The sequence below is a fragment of the Chionomys nivalis genome, chromosome 5 (assembly GCF_950005125.1).
Source record: "Chionomys nivalis chromosome 5, mChiNiv1.1, whole genome shotgun sequence".
Classification (NCBI taxonomy): domain Eukaryota; kingdom Metazoa; phylum Chordata; class Mammalia; order Rodentia; family Cricetidae; genus Chionomys; species Chionomys nivalis.
In genome coordinates this window covers 109500171-109523674 of record NC_080090.1, presented here as the reverse complement: position 1 = coordinate 109523674, position 23504 = coordinate 109500171, and the positions used below count along the sequence as shown (strand labels likewise).

Genomic DNA, 23504 nt, shown 5'->3' with positions numbered 1-23504 from the left:
GGGAACATGGAAGGAACTGGGGGAAAGGGACTTGAGAGGGGCTGGAGGGATAAAAGGGAAGGGGAAAGTGATATATTTTAATTAAAAATCTATTTAAAAATCCTTTCATTGAATACCACACCAAAAACTGCCATGACGTTTTTTCAAGTATGTTCTAGGCCCCAGAACAGTCTGGGGGGAACCTGTCAACCCAAAGTGGTATAATCCTGCCAGTTATTTTGGTCATGTGGTCATGATGGCCTATAATTGAATATAGCAAGAGCCCAACTTTGGATCATGCATTATCAGTTTGCTTAAAGAGGGAGTTCCGCCATATTGACATCTTTCAGTCAAGGCTAATGGTGAGGTCCCAATCAAAATTCTGAATATGGAAGTGCAGGTGAGTTTGCTTGGTTGGTAACACTCTAAGCACATTGCCAGCACTGGACTCCTCTCAGGAAAACAAAACAATAGCAACAACAGAAGAGTCAAAAGATAGGGGCTCATTGCTGGATTCTGGCTCTGTCATGACCAAAGGTAGCTGGCAGAACATACCTAGCCTTAGGCTGGCAGGTACCCTTTGGAGTATTTCTGGGTCTCCAAGGGAGGCTGGTTACAGCAATACACCTAGCCGGGAACTACAACAGCAGCTTTGTGTTTGAGTATCTAGACTTCCCTGTCCTCTGCCTGGCAGATTGCTGTGTGTCCTGACCCTGTGATAAACTTAACCACAAGTGTAACAGTTTTCTGGAGCGCTGGAGGTTGCCCAGCAAGCTTCCCTTCAGTCGAAGGGTTTGGGCACTCTTCAACTTACTAGTTTTGGAAGTTCAGGGGACTACTGTGTCCTCAAATCTACCAGGTTAATACTGGGCACCGAGATCAATGAGAGAAAAAGATCAATTCCTTTTGCTGTTTGTAAACACAACTGGATTTCTTTTTAAAAACAAAGTAAGGAAACAAAAATACGTACCTTACCCCCTTCCTCCAAAAGAAGTATCCAGTGGAAAGATTTTAGTAATACAGAGGATAAGAAGTCTTGGAGTGTAGGGTGGGAAAGTCTGGAACTCAGAGCTTAAGAAGACTTGCATGGAGCCAGCAATTGACCTGGGTCTCAACACAAGAGAAACAAAAATGTGTGTGCACTCCCACACACAAACATTCACACACGTGCTGTATATGAAGTTACACACTGCCGTAGAGTTTACTAAATTAATTCAGTGAGTGTGATGGTGGTAGTGAGTGCCACACACACTAGTGGAGGCCAGAGGACAACCTCCAGGAGTCTTTTCTCATGTGGGCCGCAGGGTGGTCACATATCTTCAGGCTTCACAGCCAGAGCCCTGACCTGTTGAGTCCAGGAGCAGGGTTCTTTGTACTTTTGTTTTGGGAGAGGGGGTGGTGGTGAGCAAAAGGTGATGAAAAAAATATGATCCAGCCTACAGTAGGATACTACCAGCAGTAAAAAGAAATTAAATTCTGTTAGGCATACTAAAGAAGAAACTTTAAAGCTTTATGCTAGGTCAAAGAAGCCAGCACAACAGATGGCATATTATTAGAACTCCATTTGTATTAATAGGCGAATCCAGAGACAGCTTTGTGATTGCCTACGACTGGGCACGATTTAAGAGAAAATGGGGTGGGTGTAACTGCTAATGATTACAGGACTTCTGTGGCGGTCGACAAATTGATTGTGGCGATAGTTAGACACTCTCTATACAAAAACCACTTTAAATCAGTGAACCGTATGTTCTGGTACGCGAATTAAATCTCCGCCACCACGGCTTGTTTTCGATTGTATCTGCCTTGGTAACAAGGTGAACACTGTCCTCAGTGAAATCCAGTCAGCACAACCCCAAGTCAAGGCGCACAGCGAAAGTAAACCCTGACCGGTTTCTCAGTGCTCCAGGAATTTACGAACTGGAACCTTGGATTTCAGAGTGGAATCGCGGGACTTTGGCACGAAACAAGATCCGGAGATCCGAAAACCGCCCTTTGCAAACCTCCCACGACGTTGGCGGGAGGGCCCGCGGTACCCACACGGAGCCTGCGCAGCCGAGTCCCGACGCTGGGGGGCGCGGACCCAAAAGCCAGTCCGACGGCGGAGGCCGCCCCGCCCCGGCTCCTCCTCTTCCCCTCGCCGCCGTCCCGCCCTCGCCCGCAAACCCAAACACTCCGGGTACTGGTGCGCGTGATCTGCCTGTGGTCGTTTGGCCGAGAGATGCTGCTGCTGGCGGCCGCCGGCCTCGTGGCCTTCGTGCTGCTCCTCTACATGGTGTCGCCGCTCATCAGCCCCAAGCCCCTCGCGCTGCCCGGTGCGCACGTAGTGGTGAGTGGCCTCCTGTTGCTCCTCCTCGGGGCTGCTTGGCGGACTTGGGCCACCGAGGCCACGGTCCTTGGAAAGGGTAGTCGAGTGGGGAGGCTCACCTGCCGCCGCCACCCCGGCACAGCCCTGCCCTTCCTGGCCTCAGGAACCCGCCCACGGCGGCGCCTGGCTCCTCCCTGGGCTGCAGAGCGGTGCCGCGGAGAAGGCGCCCGCCGAGTTCCCAGGGCTCCGGGGCTCTGTGCTGCTCGCTCATCAGCGGAACTGTTTGGGTCTTCAGTTCTCCCGATGAGTCAGTCCACAGAGAGACTGAAACTTTGCCAAGGACACAGCGGTCGGTGGCTGGCAGGATGAGGGCGCGAATCCGAGTGGGAGCAGCCACTGCCAGGGAGTCCTAAGGAGCCCGCAGCAAGGAAGGGTCCAGGCCTCTGGGACTGGGCCAGGAAGCTGAGAATGGAGGGTGGCATGTGCAGGTGACCAAGGGCCAGAGGGTTCTAGGAGGTGACACACCTGAGGGTGGCCTGGCAGCTTGGGCCGGCAGGCTTGTCTCTGAGTTCAGCCGCGGGAGCCTTGCTGATTGCTGCTCCGATGTAATCCTTTACCGTCTTTCCGGAGTCGGAAGGATGAGCTAACCAGATTAGTTAGGGCCTTAAGATGGAAGGAGACGTACATGAGTGGTTTGGTTTGTTTCTGGCCGGAAGCTCGCACATTCCTAATATGCAGGCTTAGTTATGCCTCTTCCCCCAAGTTGAGGACTTCAGCCCTGGCCATGTCTTATATGGACCACAAAACCTGAGGCACACTGAGGCAAGGAGTTGTGAATAAGACCAGATAGTTTCTAAACTGGCACCGCACATCCCCTGAGTGCCCATAGATGGCTTATGAGAATGTAGCCAACTGAGTTCTCACTCCACTGATACGGTGGCTATTTATTTTAGTGTGCTTTATCCCATACACGGGTTTGTGGGTGACAACATGTGTTTCCATTCATTTATCCTTTGTAAAATTATTAGTTTTTCCTGGCTGCTGTTGTGTATGATGTGGAAGGAGTTATTAAAAAGAGAAAGCCAGACTTTATAATCATGCCACGCTTTGAAATTTTACATCCACAAGAGAACTGCTTCAAAAATCATGGCTAGAGAGGTTGAACTTAAGGGCCAGGGAAATGGCTCAGTTAAAGTCCCCAGCACCCACACAGACACTGGGCCTGTGTCTGTAACCTCAGCACCAGGAGGTCACAGCACTGGGGCCAAGACCTGTGGAACCCGGAGGTCACTGATCAACTTGCCTGTACACACGAGTGGGCTCCAGGTTCAGTGAGAAACCTGTCTCAAAAGTTAAGGTGGGAGGTGTGTGAAGAAACATCAGGCATTGGCCTTTGACCTCTGCACAGGTGTGCCTACATCCACACCAAACTGAATTATCTCACAACTTTGTGCTTACAAAGAGTAGCTCAGCTAGGGGCAAGGAAGAAGAGCCAAAGTCAGAATGAAACTTTTGACCAACAGTTACAAGGTACTTTTAACTAACTTTGATATTGCCCTTCTGTCCTCATTCCCCATCACTTTCACGGGTTAGGTAACGGCTGTTTCAATAGACAATAAGATCTTATTCAGCATCCGATTTTAGTACAACAAACTATATACACATATATATGTATGTAATCTCTGTGTACAAATGCATGTATATCACTATCAATGATGCCTATGATGTCACCATCTGTCCTTTTTTAATAACCTGAAAATAGTAAAATGTGATTTAGTTGAGACATATTATCAGGAGAGGAAGCCATACCCTACACTGCCCACCTGTGTGTCAGCGTGAACAGCCGTACCCTGCACTGTCCGCCTGTGTGTCAGCGTGAACAGCCATACCCTACACTGTCCGCCTGTGTGTCAGCGTGAACAGCTGTACCCTACACTGTCCACCTGTGTGTCAGCGTGAACAGCTGTACCCTACACTGTCCGCCTGTGTGTCAGTGTGAACAGCCATACCCTACACTGTCCACCTGTGTGTCAGTGTGAACAGCCGTACCCTGCACTGTCTGCCTGGGTGTCAGCGTGAACAGCCGTACCCTACACTGTCCACCTGTGTGTCAGCGTGAACAACTGTACCCTATACTGTCCACCTGTATGTCAGCGTGAACAACTGTCCCCTACACTGTCCACTTGTGTGTACCCTGCACTGTCCACCTGTATGTCAGCGTGAATAGCTGTACCCTACACTGTCCACCTGTGTGTCAGCGTGAACAGCCATATCCTACACTGTCTGCCTGGGTGTCAGTGTGAACAGCTATACCCTATACTGTCCACCTGTATGTCAGCATGAACAACTGTCCCCTACACTGTCCACTTGTGTGTACCCTGCACTGTCCACCTGTATGTCAGCGTGAATAGCTGTACCCTACGCTGTACCCTGCACTGTCCACCTGTGTGTCAGTGTGAACAACTGTACCCTACACTGCCCACCTGTGTGTCACCGTGAACAGCCGCACCTTGCACTGTCTACCTGTGTGTCAGCGTGAACAGCCATACCCTTCACTGTCCACCTGTATGTCAGCCTGAACAGCTGTACCCTAACCTGTCCACCTGTGTGTCAGTGTGAACAGCCATACCCTGTACTGTCACCTGTATGTCATCATGAACAGCCGTACCCTGCACTGTCCACCTGTGTGTCAGCGTGAACAACTTGTACTTAATTTGTAGGACAGTTCTCATAGGCTGCTGCTCTGGTCGCTGCAGTGAGGCTGTGCAGTTCTCATAGGCTGCTGCTCTGGTCGCTGCAGTGAGGCTGTGCAGTTCCAGAGTCTGAGGCTCTGGTCGCTGCAGTGAGGCTGTGAGTTCTCCTCATAGTCTGTGGCTCTGGTCGCTGCAGCGAAGCTGTGCAGTTCCATAGGCTGCGGCTCTGGTCGCTGCAGTGAGGCTGTGAGTTCTCCTCATAGTCTGCGGCTCTGGTCGCTGCAGTGAAGCTGTGCAGTTCTCCTCATAGGCTGCAGCTCTGGTCGCTGCAGTGAAGCTGTGCAGTTCCATAGGCTGCGGCTCTGGTCGCTGCAGTGAGGCTGTGCAGTTCCATAGGCTGCGGCTCTGGTCGCTGCAGTGAGGCTGTGCAGTTCCGTCTTCTCGCCCTTAGGTACTTGTTTCAGCGTTCATTCATTCAGTCATTTCCGGATGACTGAGAGTGGTGCTCCCAGCAACAGGCAAGCTCGTGGTGCCCGTAGTGAGAGCTGTGTGCTGTGGTTAGCAAGAAGGGAGAAGGGATCGTTTGCATGGGATTTGCAGTGATCGGTAAGAGGGAATGTAAGGAAGGAAAATTCAACTGTTACCTTTAGTGCCCTCCTCCTGCTTCTAGCTAGCAATTGTCAGACGACTACATTTAACATTTTTTCAGCCATTGTGAAAGCTCCGATAGGTCTTATAGCATCCAGAATATCACAGTCTAGAGTTAGCCTAACTACATTCTCATGGTCAGTCAAGAAGTCGCTGGCTTGGCTAGAACATCATGTTTTATGCACGCTGATCTAAAACCCAGTTCTTACTCCTGTTATGGACAGTTTTATAAGTTGCAGGGCATGGATCTTCTCGTTTTCTTTAAAGTGGATTGACATCATTTGTGTCCTGAAGCTCCTGGCTGATATTTACACAATACTTTGGAGCATAAAGGTTTTCCTGGTAACCTCATTTCCACTTCATCAATTTACTGAACAATAAATAGGTATTTTTTCATGGGAATGGCATTAGAGAACATTCTGCACATTAAGGAAAGTATTTCTTTAGTACCTGCTTGAGTGAGGGACGGGTATTGCCAGTGATGAGTGAGATGAACTTGAACTGGTTTAGGATTTATCCACAAGGATCTGAAAGCCCAGCCAGGAAGCCAAGACGTATCCAGATAGCTATGAAAGGTACGTGGCGACAAACCAGGTAAGGACATGTAAACTGAGTTCAGCAGGGACAGTAGGGGTGATGTCTGACAGAGGGGTGCTAAACAGCTAAGGCAGCATTGTAACACACGTGAAGACATTTTAGAGGCCCTGCCAAGTGCCACAAAGAGTGAAATTTAATAAACCAAAACAGCTCATAAAATATCCTGATATCAAAAGCTGCATCAAAGACAACATTTAGCCAAGGCAACAGGTACGTTTTTATAGTAATCCTCAATAGACATTTGGTTAATTATCTACCAAATAAATCTGTCCATTAGAATCAAGGTCAGGCTAAAGAGAAACGAGATAATTCTCAAGTACACCGAGCTACATAACTATGCTCGGAGGGTTTCATGATGGTATGAACATTATAGTGTGGGAAATGCTCTTTCTGCATAGCTTAAGAATAGTAAAATATTCACAGTAATCCAAATGTATGACTAGGTTTTGACAGAGGGGGATTTTGTTTCGTTTTTGAGACAGAATCTCACTATATATCCCTTCTATTCTGGAATTCAGTATATAAACCAGAATGGCTTAAATTCAGAGAGATCTTCCTGCCCCTGCCTCCAGAGTACTAGGATTTAAGGCGTGCGCCACCAATGCTCTGCCTGGCCTTGATAGAGCATTTTAAATGAAGTATTGTGAAGCCTTTCAGTTTTTCAGCATTGACAGTGTAATACGAGTGCGTGCATCTTCGCTAGGATCGAGCCCAGGGCCTTGCCACGATAGGCAAGAGAGCTCTACAACTGGCCTTCGCCCTGTAACGTGTTTTCGTAGACCTAGTCTGGTGTCGATGCGCAGTGAGGAAATGAGATTTGTTTGCATTTATAATCAGCAGCACTAGCGCATTCTTTCTTAGCTATAATTGTAGGGCACATTTCTCCTGGTGACCTCAAATAATTCTAGATGGACGGTTTGTAGCTCAGCACTGGAAACAGTCAGAGCAGGAGGCTTTGTGGAAGTATAATCCTTCCTTCTTGCACTATTCCAAATGATAAATCTGGTAAGAAGAGGTTGTAGTTCTTGCGGGTTTTGTGGTTTGTTTTGTTTCTGAGACAGGACCTCATGTAGTCCTCGTATCTTGAAACTGCCCATGCGAAGGGTGTCAACCCTAAACTCATGATCACCTGTGAATACTGAGGGCTAGGCTCGTGGGTGAGTACCACCACATCCATCTTGTAGATGAGTTTTTAAAACCCCTAATTAGGTTATGTGTTATATGTTACATGGAGCTCAAACCGAGCGCCTCATGAACTCGAGGCCTGCAGCTGAGCTACACTCCTACTATTCCCATCGCAGATGTTTTAAGTAGACTTTGCGCAGGTGCTAAGATGGTCTCACGGGTGTTCTTTGTAGGTCACAGGAGGTTCCAGTGGCATCGGAAAGTGCATTGCTATCGAGTGCTTCAAACAAGGAGCGTTTATAACTCTGGTTGCACGAAATGAGGTAAGTGGTATAGGGTCCTAATGGCTAACGTACTAACACAGTAAGTTCAAGAGACTGTCTTGGTGCTCACACCTGTGCTGAGACGCCTTCCTCCCGATCTAAGGTGTGACTTCGGCACTGTTGGTTCTTTCTTGGACTGGGGCCAAGGACTTCTCTGCTGAAGTTGGACCAGCTCAGCAGGGACTTATTACTGCAGTTGACATCCCAGGCACTGTCATTCCAGGTAGTCCCGAACTTGAGGGGAGAATGAAGGCGTTGATGAGGAGCACATCTGGCCCAAGGCAAACAGATGTGCTAGTGGTGGCAGCTTAGAAGGTGGTATGTAGGTGCTTATCTATCGTTTCTCTCTGTAATTTGCTTATGATATGATAGGCATCTTTGGTGGAGTCCACATGCCCCAGGGGAGTTTCATCCCTCCCAATATGTATAGCAATGTAGTTTTTCCTGTGTCTGGCCAATTCAGGGGGCTGTTTTTCTTTTCCTTTTTTTTTATTTTATTTTAAATATTTATTTATTATGTATACAACATTCTGCCTCCGTGTATGCCTGCATGCCAGAAGAGGGCGCCAGATCTCATTACAGATGGTTGTGAGCCACCATGTGGTTGCTGGGAATTGAACTCAGGTCCTCTGGAAGAGCAGTCAGTGCTCTTTAACCTCTGAACCATCTCACCAGCCCGGGGGGGGGGGCTGTTTTTCTTTATATTGGAGGTCCGTAGTCTTGCCAAAGCAGTGACTGAAACCCTTCTGTTCCTTTTCGGGGTCTAGGGATGGGGCAGTGGCATGGCTCTATGGTTGCTGCTCTGCCTGGCTTGTAGAAGACCTAGACAGTTCTGTTGAACATGGAAATAAAGGAGGGGCTTGGTACTTGCATGCCTGGTTGGCTGAATGCTTCCCTGGGTTGTGTGTCAACTCCAGGTAGAACTCGGCATGAAGTGCATGCCTATGACCCCAGCACTAGGGACATACGGGCTTGATCAGAAGTTCAAGGTCACCTTCATCTAGGCAGCTAATTAGAGGCTAGCCTGGCCTATAGGAGACCCTTTACGGAGAGGGAAGCGAAAGAAAATGAGTTATGGTGCCTCTGCCTGGGCAATCAGCTGCCTAGGTAGGGGTGCTTAGTTGAAAAGGCCTAGTGGGGAAGGCCAGCCAGACAGGATCTCTGGAGAAAATACATGAAGCTAATGACTCAGAATTAGGCTAAAAAATCAAGTTTCTTTTTAAAAAGAAGAAAGTGCTCTGCTTAGTTATACACACTTTAGAGTCCCTAACATGAATGGAAACACGGGTGTAGTGCATTGCCACTTGATGAGTTTTAGCAAGGCTATGATTTGGCATGAGATCAGTGAAGGAGCAGGTGCTAGGCCGGTACCCCAGCTAGCGGGTAGGAGGCAGGTACCCCAGCTAGCGGGTGGGAGGCCTGCACCCCAGTTAGTGGGTGGGAGGCCCGTACCCCAGCTAGTGCGTAGGAGGCCGGGTTCCCATCCAGCAGGAGCTCACACGGGGCCATGTTTGACTGAGTATACGGAGAGCTTTCTGACATGAATACGTTCTTTAGTTTTGCATATAATCTCTCCAGGCAGTAAGTACTGTCTGTAATCAGTCCCCAGCATTCAGTAGGAATGTATGATTTTGTCGTGACATTCGTGTTTGTAAACTTTGCTTGTCCCTTGAAGATGCTTCCCCCACCCCTTCATGAGACAGTCTCGTGTGTCACGCTGGCAGATTGTGGCCGTGTCCGACTTCTGATTGGCCCACCTCTTTATCCTCTGGTCCTGTGTTACTCCAGGCTTGGTTTTAGCCTTGCTGGGTATTAATCCCAGGGCTTCCTGCGTGCTGGGACCTTACCCCTTTGTTCTCAAATTATATTTAAATCTATGAAAAATTAAAGTTCTGTAAGCTCAGGTCTGTTTTTTTTGAAAACAACAAAACAAAATGGAGGACTTGGAAAAACTTCACAATGTTCTGAGTAACTCTGTAGGTTTGAGGAGTATTTTTGAAAGTACCCAGATGTGTATTATCCAGACCTTTAAAAAAGTAATTGCTTCTTACTCTGTTCTTAAGGAGAGGAGGAAAATACTGATTTACCATACATAAGCCGTCACACACCTTTAACTTCCAGAACGTCATGTTGCTGTTTCTCTGCTCTCTGTGTCCCTGTGTCCCTGCCAACTGCTGTTAGCAGCCATGAACCGACCATCGACATGAGTGCTGTTAATCCGGATCTGAGTTCATTTACTTTTCTTTCATCTCGGCGATGAATTAAAAACCTGCTGTGACTTATCCATAGCGTCACATATTTTTCCTTTCTTTCTCAAGCCCATCGCTAGCTACTCTGGGTTATAGTATCTGTTCCAGAAGTTACCTTTTTCCTTTTTAGCAACTGTAGACAGCATAATTTTTTCTGTATTGCTTTTAGGACAAGCTGCTGCAGGCGAAGAAAGAAATTGAAAAACACTCTATTAATGATAAACAGGTAAGGTGGAGCCTTAGGATTCATTTTCTATCCTGATTGACAGTTGTCTAAAGGGGAGAAAGGGTACTTCTTTTGCAAGGAGATCACTGAAGGCTTTTTTGACTTTCCCAATTAAAATACATTTTAGGCTACCTTTTAAAGAGGTAAAATTATTTACAATGACTAGGATTTGGGTTAGTATAGAAACCAAATGATTAAAAACCAAACAAACAAAAATAGCTTGAACAGCTGCTTAGGTGGACATAAGAAAATATTAGTTGTGTAATTTGGGGTGCACTGCATGTCTATCTTCATGTGTAGCTCAGTGACGGAATAACTACTGTACAGCCATCATCTAGTTTAAAGAAGTGGGATATAACCGAGTTTCTGACCCTTCCCCCAGCCTTGTACCCAATTCCAGCCAGCCTCTCCTTAGAGACCACTTAAAACTCGGCTTTGATGTTGTTCACTCTTTGCTCTTATTTAAGATTTTGTCATCTATCGTAGTGTGTGTGTCCAGATAGTGTTTAAGGGTCTTTCGGTGAGCCTGGAGCACATGAATTCACTGGACTGGCTGGCCAGCAGGCCCCTGCTTGGTTGTCTCTACATCCCCAGCACTGAGACTCCATGGGGGCTGAGGATCCAGGACTCAAGACCTTACTCTTGCATAACTAGCATCTTGACAACTAGCTATCTCAACCCCTAAATAGTATACATATATATGTAGTTATATTTTTATATATTTATATTTTAAAGTTCTTTATCTTTTACACCTTTGGCATTGTTCTTGTTTTCTTATCTTGCCTTCATGAGACTATTCACAGTGTGCAGTTGCAATGTTTAAGACACACGTTTCCTGAGTTTTCATACAGAGTTGTGCAACTATACCCACAATCAGTTTTGGAATGTTCCCAGCTTTGAAGTCTCCATTCCACTGTTAGCAGTCACTCCCTATTCCTGCCCTACTCCTACTAGGCAAGTGCCAATAAACTTTATAGTTTAATAGATTGATATGATATTGTAACATTTTTATGCAGTGTTACGCAACTTTATTTCTTATTTTTTTTAAAAATTCATCTGTGCTGCTGGATAAAATAGCTCATGTGTTATCTTCTTTTTTTGAGATGGCTCTTTCTTTGGCTATGCTGTCCAGGCTAGTCTCAAATCCCAAGACTCAAATGATTCTCCAATCTCTGCCTCCTAACTAGATGTAATGATAGGCATGCATCATTATACCCACCGTCACTAGGATGTATTGTTATTGTCATATAGTATGTAATTGTATACACAAACCACTTTTACTTACTTAGGTGACTAAGATGCTTCCACATTTTCATGTTTGTTGCTGTCAGGCAGCTTTTCAGTGTGGTCTCCTTGTGCACATGCTCAAAAATGACTATTGCTTTGGGGTGTGTAACAAGGCAAAAAAGCAAAGTTGTTCATCTCTTAATGGCTGGGAAATGGGGGAGATGGTCCTCAATATCCTCTCTACCCTTCAAGGGCACACCTCAGTGGTATAAATTCTTTGTGTTAGAGCCTACCTTTTAAAAGTTCTGCCACCTGCTAATAACAACACAGACTAAGCACTAGGGATACAAATTTAGTACCAGACTTCCCAAATGCCTGCCTGTTTGCTGTGGCACCCATCACCATCTCTCTTGCCACAACGCCATACCAGCATATTATTTCATAGATTGTTTTTCCATTAATGGAACTGACAGGAGATTTCAGTCACTGAGATTTTATATCCAGATTTGACCTTCATTATTGGAAAGAGTTGGTTTTATTTTAAAAAATATCTTTTACAAACAGTTTTGATAGACCAGGCGTTTTGGTGTACCCTTACAGCCTTGTAATCTCAATATTTGAAAGGCTGAAACAGGAGGATCGCTGTGAGGCTCCAGCTATGTTGGGCTATATGCTAAGTTTAAGACTAGCTCACACTATGCAGCCAGACCCTGTTGACAGAGGTTTCTGTCCCGCCTGGTTCTGCAGCCATTCAGTACTAAAGAAATTCACAGAGGTCTACGTTAATTATAAACAGGTTGGCCTATTAGCTCAGGCTTCTTATTAACTCTTACATCTTAAAGTAGCCCATATTTCTTGTCTGTGTTAGCCACGTGGCTGGTACCTTTTATCAATGAGGCATTCTCATCTTGCTTCCTCTGCATCTAGATGACAACTGCAGACTGAGCCTTTCCTTTTCCCAGAATTCTCCTGTCCTGGTTGCCCCACCTATACTTCCTGCCTGGCTACTGGCCACTTAGCATTTTATTAAACCAATACAAATGACAGATCTTCGCAGGGTACAAGACCATTATCCCACAGCACTTCTCCCCCCACCCCTTTTTTTCAAAACAAGAACTCTGAATCTAATCTACTTTGCTTAGCTTTCTCCCTGATCATTCTCTCATTCTCTCTCTCTCTCTCTCTCTCTCTCTCTCTCTCTCTCTCTCTCTCTCTTTGTTTTTTTCCAAGACAAGGTACTGATAATTTTATGGGGACCTAAAGAAAATTTAGGATTATGGTCAAGTCCTGACTAGAATTTTCTGTGATGCTTGATCATCTCAACCAGCAATCTTGAGGCTGTTCTGGATGTAGAACTCAGAGGATGCTCCAAAAGAGGTCCCCTGAAATGTTGGATCATCTGGACCATCTGCTCCTATTGGAGATTTCTCAGGGGGTCTTCCTTGATCAAACCTGATTTTTCTTAACCCAGAATGAATCCACAGCCTCTCATTTCCTGTGAAAACAAAGCAAAAATCTCTTCTCCAAAGTAATATATCTTTTGACTTAAATTCTGAAGTCAAGGCATTTTCAAAATATATATGTTGGATTAATCCAGCAGTATTTATAATCAGATTTCTTTTAGCAGCTGTTGCTCCTTCCTCAGTCATCAAACCTTTCAAAGACAATACAATAACACAACAGTATTCAGATTCTCTGTGTATTTTCCATCTTTATGTGGCTTTATTTTAAAATCAATTTCTTTTATTTTTATTTTTAATTTTTGTTTTCTTAAGACAGGGTTGCTCAGTGTATCTTTGGTTGTCCTGGAACTCACTCTGTAGATCAGGCTATCCTTGAATTCACAGAGATCTGCTTGCCTCTGCCTCCCAAGTGCTTGGATTAAAGATGCGAGCCACCCGCTGGAACTTTGCTAGTAGGTCATGACCCTGTGGTGATATACAGATTAATGGAGATGGGTTAGTTTAGTATATAAGAGCTAGCTAGAAATACACTTAAGCTATTGGCCAAACAGTATTGCAAACAATATAGTTTCTGTGTGATTATTTCAGTTCCAGGCAGCTGGGAATGAACAAGCAGCCTTCGCCAACAAGTTGGCATGCCAATGTGGTCTGAAATACTTAGGGCTGATGCCCTCCACCCACTTCAGGTCTAGATGCTTGTGTGCCCACTTGGGGTTGGGAAGAAAGTACCTGATACCACTCTGCCTACATTGGTGCCATGGTTCCTTACGAGAGTTGCAGTAAAAACTGTGTGGCATCTTTAAAAACTACAGCTTCCTGGTTCGCCAGCATGAACGGCTCTGACTCTTTTGAGAGGTCAAGCTATAGAGCATTTTAATGGGGTTTGTGAGTAGAGTGCTACAACTTGCTTAATGGCAACACAGACCTGCTGTGTGCTTAAAAATGGGGCAATGTGCATGGCTCTCAGAGACAGGGAACATGCCACTGCCATGTTGGATTGGGTGGAGCCAAAAGTCCAAGTGGCCTTAGTCCTAACCATGCTGCTTTGCACTTTAAGAAGTGGTCCTAATCAGAAAAGGATTGCAGACATACAATAAAGACAAATCTAGATGGGAAAGACCTCTAAATAGGTCAAAGTGTTGGATAAATGTACCTAGACTTGAGAGAGAGGAAAAAGAAACTAGACAGTTATAAAAGAGCACAAACAGCCATAGATTAAAGGAGTAAAGATAATAAAATAAATACAAAACTTTTAAAATAAGTAATAGAGTAAGAAAAATAAACCATGTAAAATGGAATATATGCAAAGAGTCTGGGTTATGTATATTATTCTGCTTTCTTTGAATTTTTTGACTGGGAAGGAGCTAAGTACAGAGAGACATTTCATTGTATGGGCTGCTAAGATAAACCAACATATATACTTTAAATGTATCTTGATTTCAAAATTTGAGTCTAAGGATTTTTTGTTTTGGAAAAGAGGTTCTTCTTTTGTTTTCACAGAAGATGAGAACCTATGGATTTCTTCCAGGCTAGTGTGGTGCGATGGACCAAGACCCCCCTGAAAGGTCACTGTGAACACCCCCCAAAATTACTGTGCCCAACATAAAGCAGGAAGCAGTTTGGAGAGAACTATGCCCAAATTCCCCAAATATTGCTTATAAATGTTTGTTTACATTTAAAAGGGGGATATGCTATAAAGATTTTCATTGGTATGGATCTATTGATGCAAATTTTAGGTCAATTTTTGGATGTTTATTTCTGTTATATAAAGATTTTCATTGGTATGGATCTTGGTCTATTGATGCAAATTTTAGGTCAATTTTTGGATGTTTATTTATTAAGGTATTTTGTTTGTGCAGCTCATTTAAAAAATACAATGTATAGTTAAGAAATATAGGTTAATAGATAATCTATAATAGTCAAACTTATAGTCATGTTAGGTTTTCTAGCTATATAGAGATCTATTTCAGATAGATAGGTATTCTTCAGATCTTTCAGAGACCTTCAGAATATGGCATTTAAAATGTTTTAAGAACTTAGGACTTTTCATGACAATGAGACATGTCTGCTCCTGGCAGTACCAATAACTTCAAGAGGAAAATGGGCATTGAAGAGGCTCCTTATAGATGGAGTAGGTTAGCCATTTGGACAAGAAACTGCTCTTGCCTGGACTGCTTGATGTTATTTTGTATGAACTGCACATGCAGGGCCCACAGAAAAATGACTGCTGAACTTGCCTAAAGGTGAGATGGTCCTTCAGGGTTCCTGCTTCATGAAAGATTCTGCAAGACATTCTGCAGAACACAGAAGAAAGTGACTGACAAACTGCCAATATAGGTGGAACTGTCTTTGAAATTTCCTGTTTCATGAAAAAGTCTGGGATATTATGGGCCTGTAGGCTAAAGATGGATGTTCCAATGATACAGAAGAACTTTGGGTGACTGTCCAGGCAGCAAGATGTCTCTGCCAATTGTAGAGTTTTGGAAGTTGCTTACAATGTACTTCCTGTTAACTAAGGTAATATTATATCCTTCTGGAGTCTTTGATGGAATTGAAGAATAGACAGTTCTACTTTTCCTTAGTTATGATAAAAGATAAAGTAGACATAAATATTGTAACTGTAATTCTTGCTTGATACCTGTTTTGTTATATGTAATCTTGCTAAAGTTAAAATCTTCCTTTTAATTTAGACAGAAAGAGGATGTGATGTATGTTGTGAATATGGCTTATTGCCATTGGTTAATAAAGAAGCTGCTTTCAACCAATGACTTAACAGAATTTAGCCAGGTTGAAAGAGATATATAGGCAGAGAGTAGGCAGAGTCAGGGAGAAGCCATGTAGCTGCCAGAGGAGAAAGACACGAGCTATTAGCTGGAACCTTGCCGGTAGGCCACAAACATCATGATAAAATATAAAATAATGGAAATAGGTTAATTTCAGATGTAAGAGCTAGCCAATAAGAAGCTAGAGCTAATAGGCCAAGCACTGATTTAATTAATACAATTTCTATGTGATTATTTTGGGTCTGGGAAACGGGGAACAAACAAGCAGCCTCCGCCAACAAGACCCTGTCTCAAAAAACACAAGTTTTGACACCTCTATATCCAATATTATTTTTTACACTTATTGTGTGTGAGAGCAAGAGAGGGGGACAGAGAGAGAGAGAGACAGACAGACAGACACACACACAGAAAGAGAGAGAGAGAAAAAGAGCGAGAGAGAATAACTCGAAGGTGTCAGTTCTTCCTTTCCACCTGTGGGTCCCAGGAATAGGACTCAAGTCATCAGACTTGGTGGCGAGCAACCTTACTGATAAGCCTCCTGACAGGCCCTGAACCCTTCCCTCTTTTTCCTTTTTTTTTAAACAGGTGGTTCTTTGTATCTCAGTCGATGTGTCTCAAGACTATAACCAAGTGGAGAATGTCATAAAACAGGTAAGAGGCTATTCAGGTGATTCCAGTAAAGTCCTTGACTTCTGAGTACTTCTTACATCTTGGTGACTTGGAGCTAGCAACTCTTTCTGCAGGTTCAGTGGATTTTATTTATTGACCTTGTTTTTCTACGCAGTGACTCTTCCATTCTGTCATGTAATGTTTGAAACAGTATGTAATTTTCTGGACTGTTCTTCCAGGCACAAGAGAAGCTGGGTCCTGTGGACATGTTGGTTAACTGTGCAGGAACATCTCTGTCAGGAAAGTTTGAAGAGCTTGAAGTTAGTAGTTTTGAGGTAAGTGGCAGGTATTTGTTTACCTGGAGTCAAGATGATGTAGCTTCTATTTTAAAATAGGCCCACCAAGAATCTCAGCTACTAATTTACTTTAGTACTGAAGAAATGGACATTAGATTTGAAATCTAAGTACAAAGCATTTTGTGGTTGGCAATCCATCAGTCTTGTTTTTAGTGTTCTCCTCAGCTTCCATTAGGGTAATGGGGCTTGAAATCTTGACTCTGTTAAGTTAAATTACTCTCCTTTCTTAAAGAAAATAAGACTGTTGGACCGGCATTAAGGCTATCTTTTCATAGGCTCTAAGAAGTACCGTGCACTCACAGATGCACTCAAGACTTGCAGGACAATCAGAGGGTAGCAATAAACAGAAATGTAGGACCTGCATTTCCGAGGTACCATTATCAGCTTGGCATACAGTAGAGTTGTTTATACTTATGTACGTTCATATGGGAACAATGACGGCGAGATTTGAAAGATGACATCATCAGCTATGTAAATAATCAATTTGGGAAAATCATTGTTGTAGTCTAAATATGAAATAGTAAAGCAAAAGACTTGGGGATACCCAGAAAAAGAGGAATGAGTGTGTGGATATGTATATATCTGTGTGTTTATCTGATTTGTGTGTGCGTGTGTGCACATGTGCATAAGATGATGCCATAAGAATATTCAGATTCTACTGAGAACAGGGATTAAAAACTGGATTGAGGGGGCTGGAGAGATGGCTCAGAGGTTAAGAGAATTGCCTGTTCTTCCAAAGGTCCTGAGTTCAGTTCCCAGCAACCACATGGTGGCTCACAACCATCTGTAATGGGGTCTAGTGCCCTCTTCTGGCCTGCAGGCACACACACACAGACAGAATATTGTATACATAATAAATAAATAAATATTTTAAAAAAAACTGGATTGAGGAATAAATAGTTACTAAATTGAATGCTGAGACACCAGGAAGTAAGGTGTGTGTGTGTGTGTGTGTGTGTGTGTGTGTGTGTGTGTGTGTGTGTGTGTGTGTGGAGCAGGGGGATGGGCATGTTTACTTTATGTCTGAGACAGCCATGCCAGTGTAATCACATGGGTGTTTTATGAAGCTTTGAATCGAAATAGAAGCAACTGAGTGTGCAAATCTAGGTCGAGTATTTGATATTGTCACTGAAGAGACACAGCTCATGACTGGGGTGATTCAGTTGGTCCCATGTGGCTCCTTTGGGTGACATTTCTGACGCTCCTCCCGCTTCATTCTGGCCTTCACTCTGATGCCTTTTTCCTCTGCAATTTTGCCTGTAATCCTGCCCTGTAATAAATCCTCCATTGCTGTATGCTGAGGACTTTGAGACTTCAGTGAATGACCAAATCTTGCTTGGTCTCAAGGACCCCTGTACCCTTCTCTTTATTCTCTTTTTAATGATTTCCCTCTGAGTTTCCTGGAGGCGTATCTTATCTTTACCTGTGCTATGAATGTTGGATCATCTTTTGTTCTACCAGAATCCCTCCTTCATGTATGTGTTTGTTTCTTCGGAGAGGCTGGTATTGTGTTTTGTGTTGGAGGCTTCCCTGGGTGTCTGTTGACCCTTGCCTGTGTTTTCATATTGTACTGGATGGAGAGTTCTGTGTCCATGTGTGGAGCCCTCTGTAGGGTGATGGTTTGTCCATGTCTTAGGGGTGCTTGGAGTCTGATGTGGGATGTCCTTGTGAATATTTGTTGTTTTTATTGGTTGATAAATAAAGCTGTTTTGGCCAAAGACTTAGCAGGGTAAAACCAGGTGGGAAATCCAAACAGAGATATAGAGAGAGTAGGCGGAGTCAAGGAGATGCCATGTAGCTGCCAAAGGAGAAAGATGCCAGAACCTTACCAATAAGCCACATGACTATACACATGACTATACACAGATTAATAGATATGGGTTAATATAAGATATAAGAGCTAGCTAGAAATACGCCTGTTGGCCAAAGTGTTGTAATTAATATAGTTTTTCTGTGATTATTTGGGTCTGGGCAGCCGAGAAATGAAAGTACAGTCTCTGTTTACAAATGGTACCCACTGCTTGATCAAGGAAGACCCCCCTGAAAAATCTCCAATGGGAACAGATGGTCCAGATGATCCAGCATTTCAGTGCACCTCTGTCACAGTTTCCTCTGAGTTCTACATCCAGAGCAGCCTCAAGACTGCTGGCTGAGATCATCCAGGCTCACAGAATACTCCAGTTAGGACTTGACCATAATCCTAAATTTTCTTTAGGTCCCCATAAGATTATCAGCACACCCAGTCATCAGGAAGTAGCCTAAAAAACTACGTCAACATTCCCAAAAAATGGATTATGGATGTTTGTCTTTGTTTAGAGTGTTGGTTACAAGTTGTTAAAATGGTCAGGAAGAAAGCTAAAAGGCGATTAGATTCAGAGTTCTTGTTTTAAAAGGAAAAAAAGGGGAAGTGCGCTATAGGATAATGCATTTGTGCCCTGTGAAAATTTGTCACTCATACTGGTTTAATAAAACACTGATTTGCCAGTATCCAGGCAGGAAGTATAGACGGGACGATCAGACCAGGAGAATTCTGGGAAGAAGAAAGGTTTAGTCTGCAGTTGTCACCCAGACACAGAGGAAGCAAGATGAAAATAATGCACTGAGAAAAGGTACCAAGCCACATGGCTAAACATAGATAAGAATTATGGGTTAATTTAAGTTGTAAGAGCTAGTTCATAATAAGTCTGAGCTAATAGGCCAAACAGTTTATAATTAATTTAACCCTCTGTATGTTTCTTTGGGACTGAAAGACTATGGGACAAGGCGGGACAGAAACTTCTATCTACAGGGGTCAGTATCTGTAGGTCTTTCTCTCTAATTTATCCAAAGCCCCAGAGAAGTGACCTAGGCTTCCGCCTGGGAAATAACTGCATGCCCCACTGTTAGAATGGAGCCTGCATTCAGTGTCTACAGAGATGTTCTAGGTACATTGAAGTCTAACTCACTTAATATATGTCAGTCCTTTCTAGAAAGTTTGTCTTCTGCCAGCAGGATACCACTAAAATTTAACTGTTTTTTGTTGTTATGTCAGTTTTCAAAAATTGAACTGAAACCCTTATAAATCACTGAGGTATGTTTGTTTAAGACACCATGTCACTGTGCACACCAGGCTAGTCTCTTGCACTTCTGCCTCAGCTTCCTAAGCGCTGTTATCACGCTCTTTGTCATCTGTCGCCTGGCAAATTTGGCTATTTGAGAGTCAACAATTTGAAGGTGTTTATTATATTGTGATGTTGTTTAGTCATCTAATGCCAAGACATTTTTGTCTCCCCAAAGGATACCCTGCACTTTAGCCAGTAAATCTCATTGCCCTAGACCCTGGCTACTGCTAACCTGTATCTGTCTTGCTGAGTAATAGAAAATGTGATGTATCCCTCTGGCATCTGGCTTCCTTCACGTAGCATAACATTCTCAAGGTCCCTTCATGCTGTAGTATATATCAGTGCGTCATTTGATTTTCTGGGTTGGTAATGGTCCCATTGTGTGGCATACTGCAATGTACTTGCTTGTTTATCATCAGTGAAAATTTGGAATCTTTTTACCTGGCCTAGCTCCATCCCAGAAGTCTTTGGGGTTTGTGTTGTATAATCCTGCCTTTTTAGTTTCTCTGTTGCCATTCAACATCCAGTGTCTAGTCTTGCCACTTGTCATTCTGATCTCCAGATTTCAAGATGCCATTGCTTTTCCTTTCCTTTCATTTTTTTTTTCTCTTAAAAAGGTGGGTGTTGAGCTGTTAGCTGGGCCTAATGGCTCTTACCTATAAGCCCAGCTCTTGGGAAGCTGAAACAGGATAATAATCATGACTTTGAGGCCAGCCTGGGCTATGAAGTAAGTTTCAGGACAGTCTAAGCTACAGTGAAAGACCCTGTCTCCAAAACAGACAGACAGATTAGCATACTGTTTACTGCTGTTTTAGTGGGTTCTCTGGAAAGAGCGGAGGTGAGCACATGGTCTTATTCTTTCTCAGGTAGCTTTTGGGGTGTGGGGCTGCAGGAATGGCTCGGTGGTTAGTGTGCTTGCTGATCTTGCAGAGGACTCAGGTTCTGTTCTCAACACTCACCCGATAGTTCACATCTACAACTCCAGTGCCAAGGAATCCAGTGCCCACCAGGCACACACATATATGTACACAAGACACCATATACATTAAAATAAAACTTTTATGATGAAAATAATGCTGTGATAATAAAGCATATTCTGGAAACAAGCAGAAATCCTAATTTCTGAACACAGTAAATATTTTCTGTTTTCCTTGGCATTTGCAAAATAAAATAGTGAGAATTATGGTCTACATAGCTCCTGCCTTATACTTTTTAAAAATTATTTATTTATTTAGTTTTACTTTACATTCCAACCATAGTTTTCCCTCTCACGCCTCCGCCTCCCACCCCGTTCTCCCCACTTCCCCCTTAAATTACCCCTGATGCACTCCTACCGAAGGGTAAGGCCTCCAATAGGGAGTCAGCAAAGCCTGACACACTAAGTTGAGGCAGGACCAAGTCGCTCTCCCTGCATCAAGGTTGAGCAAGGTATCCCATCATAGGAATGGGTTCCAAAAAGCCAGCTCAGGGGTACATGCACCAGGGATAGAACCTGGTCCCACTGCCAGGGGTCCCTCAGACCAAGCTACACAACTGTCTCCCACAGGCACAGGGTCCACAGCTACCGGTCTAGAGTTCGTGAGTTCCCATGAGTTTGGTTTATCTGTCACTGAGTCTTGAAGTAGGTTGATTCCCAATTTTCTGAGAAACCGCAAAACTGATTTCCAACACGGTTGTAAAAACTTGGACTACCACCAGCAGTGGAAGAGTGTTCCCCTTACTCCACATCCTCTTCAACATAAGTGGCCCTCAGTATTTTTTATTTTAGTCATTCTGACAGGCGTAAGATTAGGTATCTCAATTGTTTTGATTTGCATTTCCCTGTTGATTAAGGATGTTGTGCAATTCCTTAAATGTCCTTCGGCCATTTGAGATTCTTCTGTTGAGAATTCTCTGTTTAGCTCTGTACCCCATTTTTAATTTGATGATTTTGTATTTTGATGTCTAGTTTCTTGAGTTCTTTATATATTTATATGTGGGGCTGATAAAGATCTTTTCCCATTCTGTAGGTTGTCATTTTGTCTTATTGACAAAATTGTCTTGCCTTACAGAAGCTTTTCAGTTATTGATTCACTTATTGATTGTTCTCAGTGTCTGTGCTACTGGTGTTATCTTTAGGAAGTGGTCTCCTGTTCCAGTGCATTCAAGGATACTTTCCACTTTCTCTTCTATCAAGTTCAATGTAACTGGATTTATGTTGAGGTCTTTGATCAACTTAGACTTCAGTTTTTTGCATGGCAATAGATATGGATCTATTTGCAATTTTCTACATGTTGACATCCAGTTATGCCAGCACCATTTATTGAAAATGCTTTCCTTTTTCCATTGAATAATGTTAGTTTCTTTGACAAAAATCAGATGTTCATAGGTGTATGGATTAATGTCAGGGTCTTCAATTCAATTTCATTGGTCCACGTGTCTGTTGTTACGCAAATACCAGCTTGTTTTCAGTACTGTAGCTCTGTAGTAGAGTTTGAAGTTAGGGATGGTGATTCCTCCAGAAATTACTTTATTGTATACTATTGTTTTGGCCATTCTGGATTTTTTGTTTTTCCATATGAAGTTGAGTGTGGTTCTTTTGAGGTCTGTGAAGAATTTTGCTGGGCATTGCATTGAATCTGTAGATTGCTTTTGGTAAGATTGCCATTTTTACTATTTAATTCTACCTATCCAAGAGCATGGGAGATCTTTACATTTTCTGGTGTCTTCTTCAATTTCTTTCTTCAAAGATTTAAACTTCTTGTTAAACAGGTCCTTCACTTGTTTGGTAGAATTACCCCCAAGATATTTTATGTTATTTGTGGCTATTGTAAAAGGTGATTTTTTTTTTTCTCAACCCATTTATCATCTGTATATAGGAAGGCTACTGATTTTTTTGAGTTAATCTTGTATCCTTCCACGATTGAAAAAGGTGTTTATGAGTTGTAGAAGTTCCCTGGTAGAATTTTTGGGGTCACTTATGTATACTCTCATATCATCAGCAAATAGTGAAAGTTTGACTTCTTCTTTTCCGATTTGTATTTCTTTATTTCCTTTTGTTGTCTTATTGCTCTAGCTAGGATCTCAAGAACTATACTGAATAGCTATGGAGAGAGTGAACACCTTTTCTTATTCCTAATTTCAGTGGGATCACTGTGAGTTTCTCTCCATTTAATTTGATGTTGGCTGTTGACTTGCTGTATATTTAGGTTTTTTTTCTTACTTCTTTATCCCCACTTCCTAATGGACAGCCAGCTTAAAGGACTATAGCCCAGTCACCCCAGAGTGTCATGTTTAGAGTGTTTATGTTTAGGTGTCCAGCTGGGCTGTTTAGTTTTGCAAGATGACAGAGAGTAAGACTTCATTGTATAAAGGCGATACCGTGAGTGTTGTCACACTCTCAAGGTGAGCAAAGGTTTTAAGAGTGATGAGAAGCTGTGAGTGCCAATGCAGGCTCTTACCTGTCCCAGCGTACAAGCTGGTGCATGCTGAGTTCTTACTGTCCACCAGGATCTGTTCTAGTGCTTAGCTTGTGTTTTCCCTGTTAATCCCTAATTCCAAGATTAACCCCGTTTCCAGCTGAGAAAATGCAGTGTCTGCTTCTCACGTGGCAACGGCAGCAAGAGCACAGCTCACATCTGTACTGCAGCTGGTGCCTCTCTCTGTCATCTTTTCTCAGCTCACGTCCGCACTGCAGCTGGTGCCTCTCTCTGTCATCATCTTTTCTCAGCTCACGTCCGCACTGCAGCTGGTGCCATTTTCTCTCTGTCATCTTTTCTCAGCTCACATCCGCACTGCAGCTGGTGCCTCTCTCTGTCATCTTTTCTCAGCTCACATCCGC

General features: G+C 43.5%; 1 protein-coding gene across 3 annotated transcripts in view; it reads left to right on the top strand.

The window, feature by feature from the left end:
* The first annotated feature begins 2074 nt into the window (after nucleotides 1–2074).
* The window catches only part of Kdsr (3-ketodihydrosphingosine reductase), a 62977-nt gene continuing 41547 nt past the window's right edge, over nucleotides 2075–23504 (top strand). For 2 of the 3 annotated variants that reach the window (XM_057769506.1, XM_057769505.1), the window contains exons 1-5: nucleotides 2075–2305; nucleotides 7581–7670; nucleotides 10089–10145; nucleotides 16204–16269; nucleotides 16467–16562. In XM_057769506.1, the coding sequence (XP_057625489.1) occupies nucleotides 2198–2305; nucleotides 7581–7670; nucleotides 10089–10145; nucleotides 16204–16269; nucleotides 16467–16562 (417 nt within the window). In that variant the 5' untranslated portion in view covers nucleotides 2075–2197. The remainder of the gene's footprint in view (nucleotides 2306–7580; nucleotides 7671–10088; nucleotides 10146–16203; nucleotides 16270–16466; nucleotides 16563–23504) is intronic. The other variant, XM_057769504.1, reaches the window with a different exon arrangement.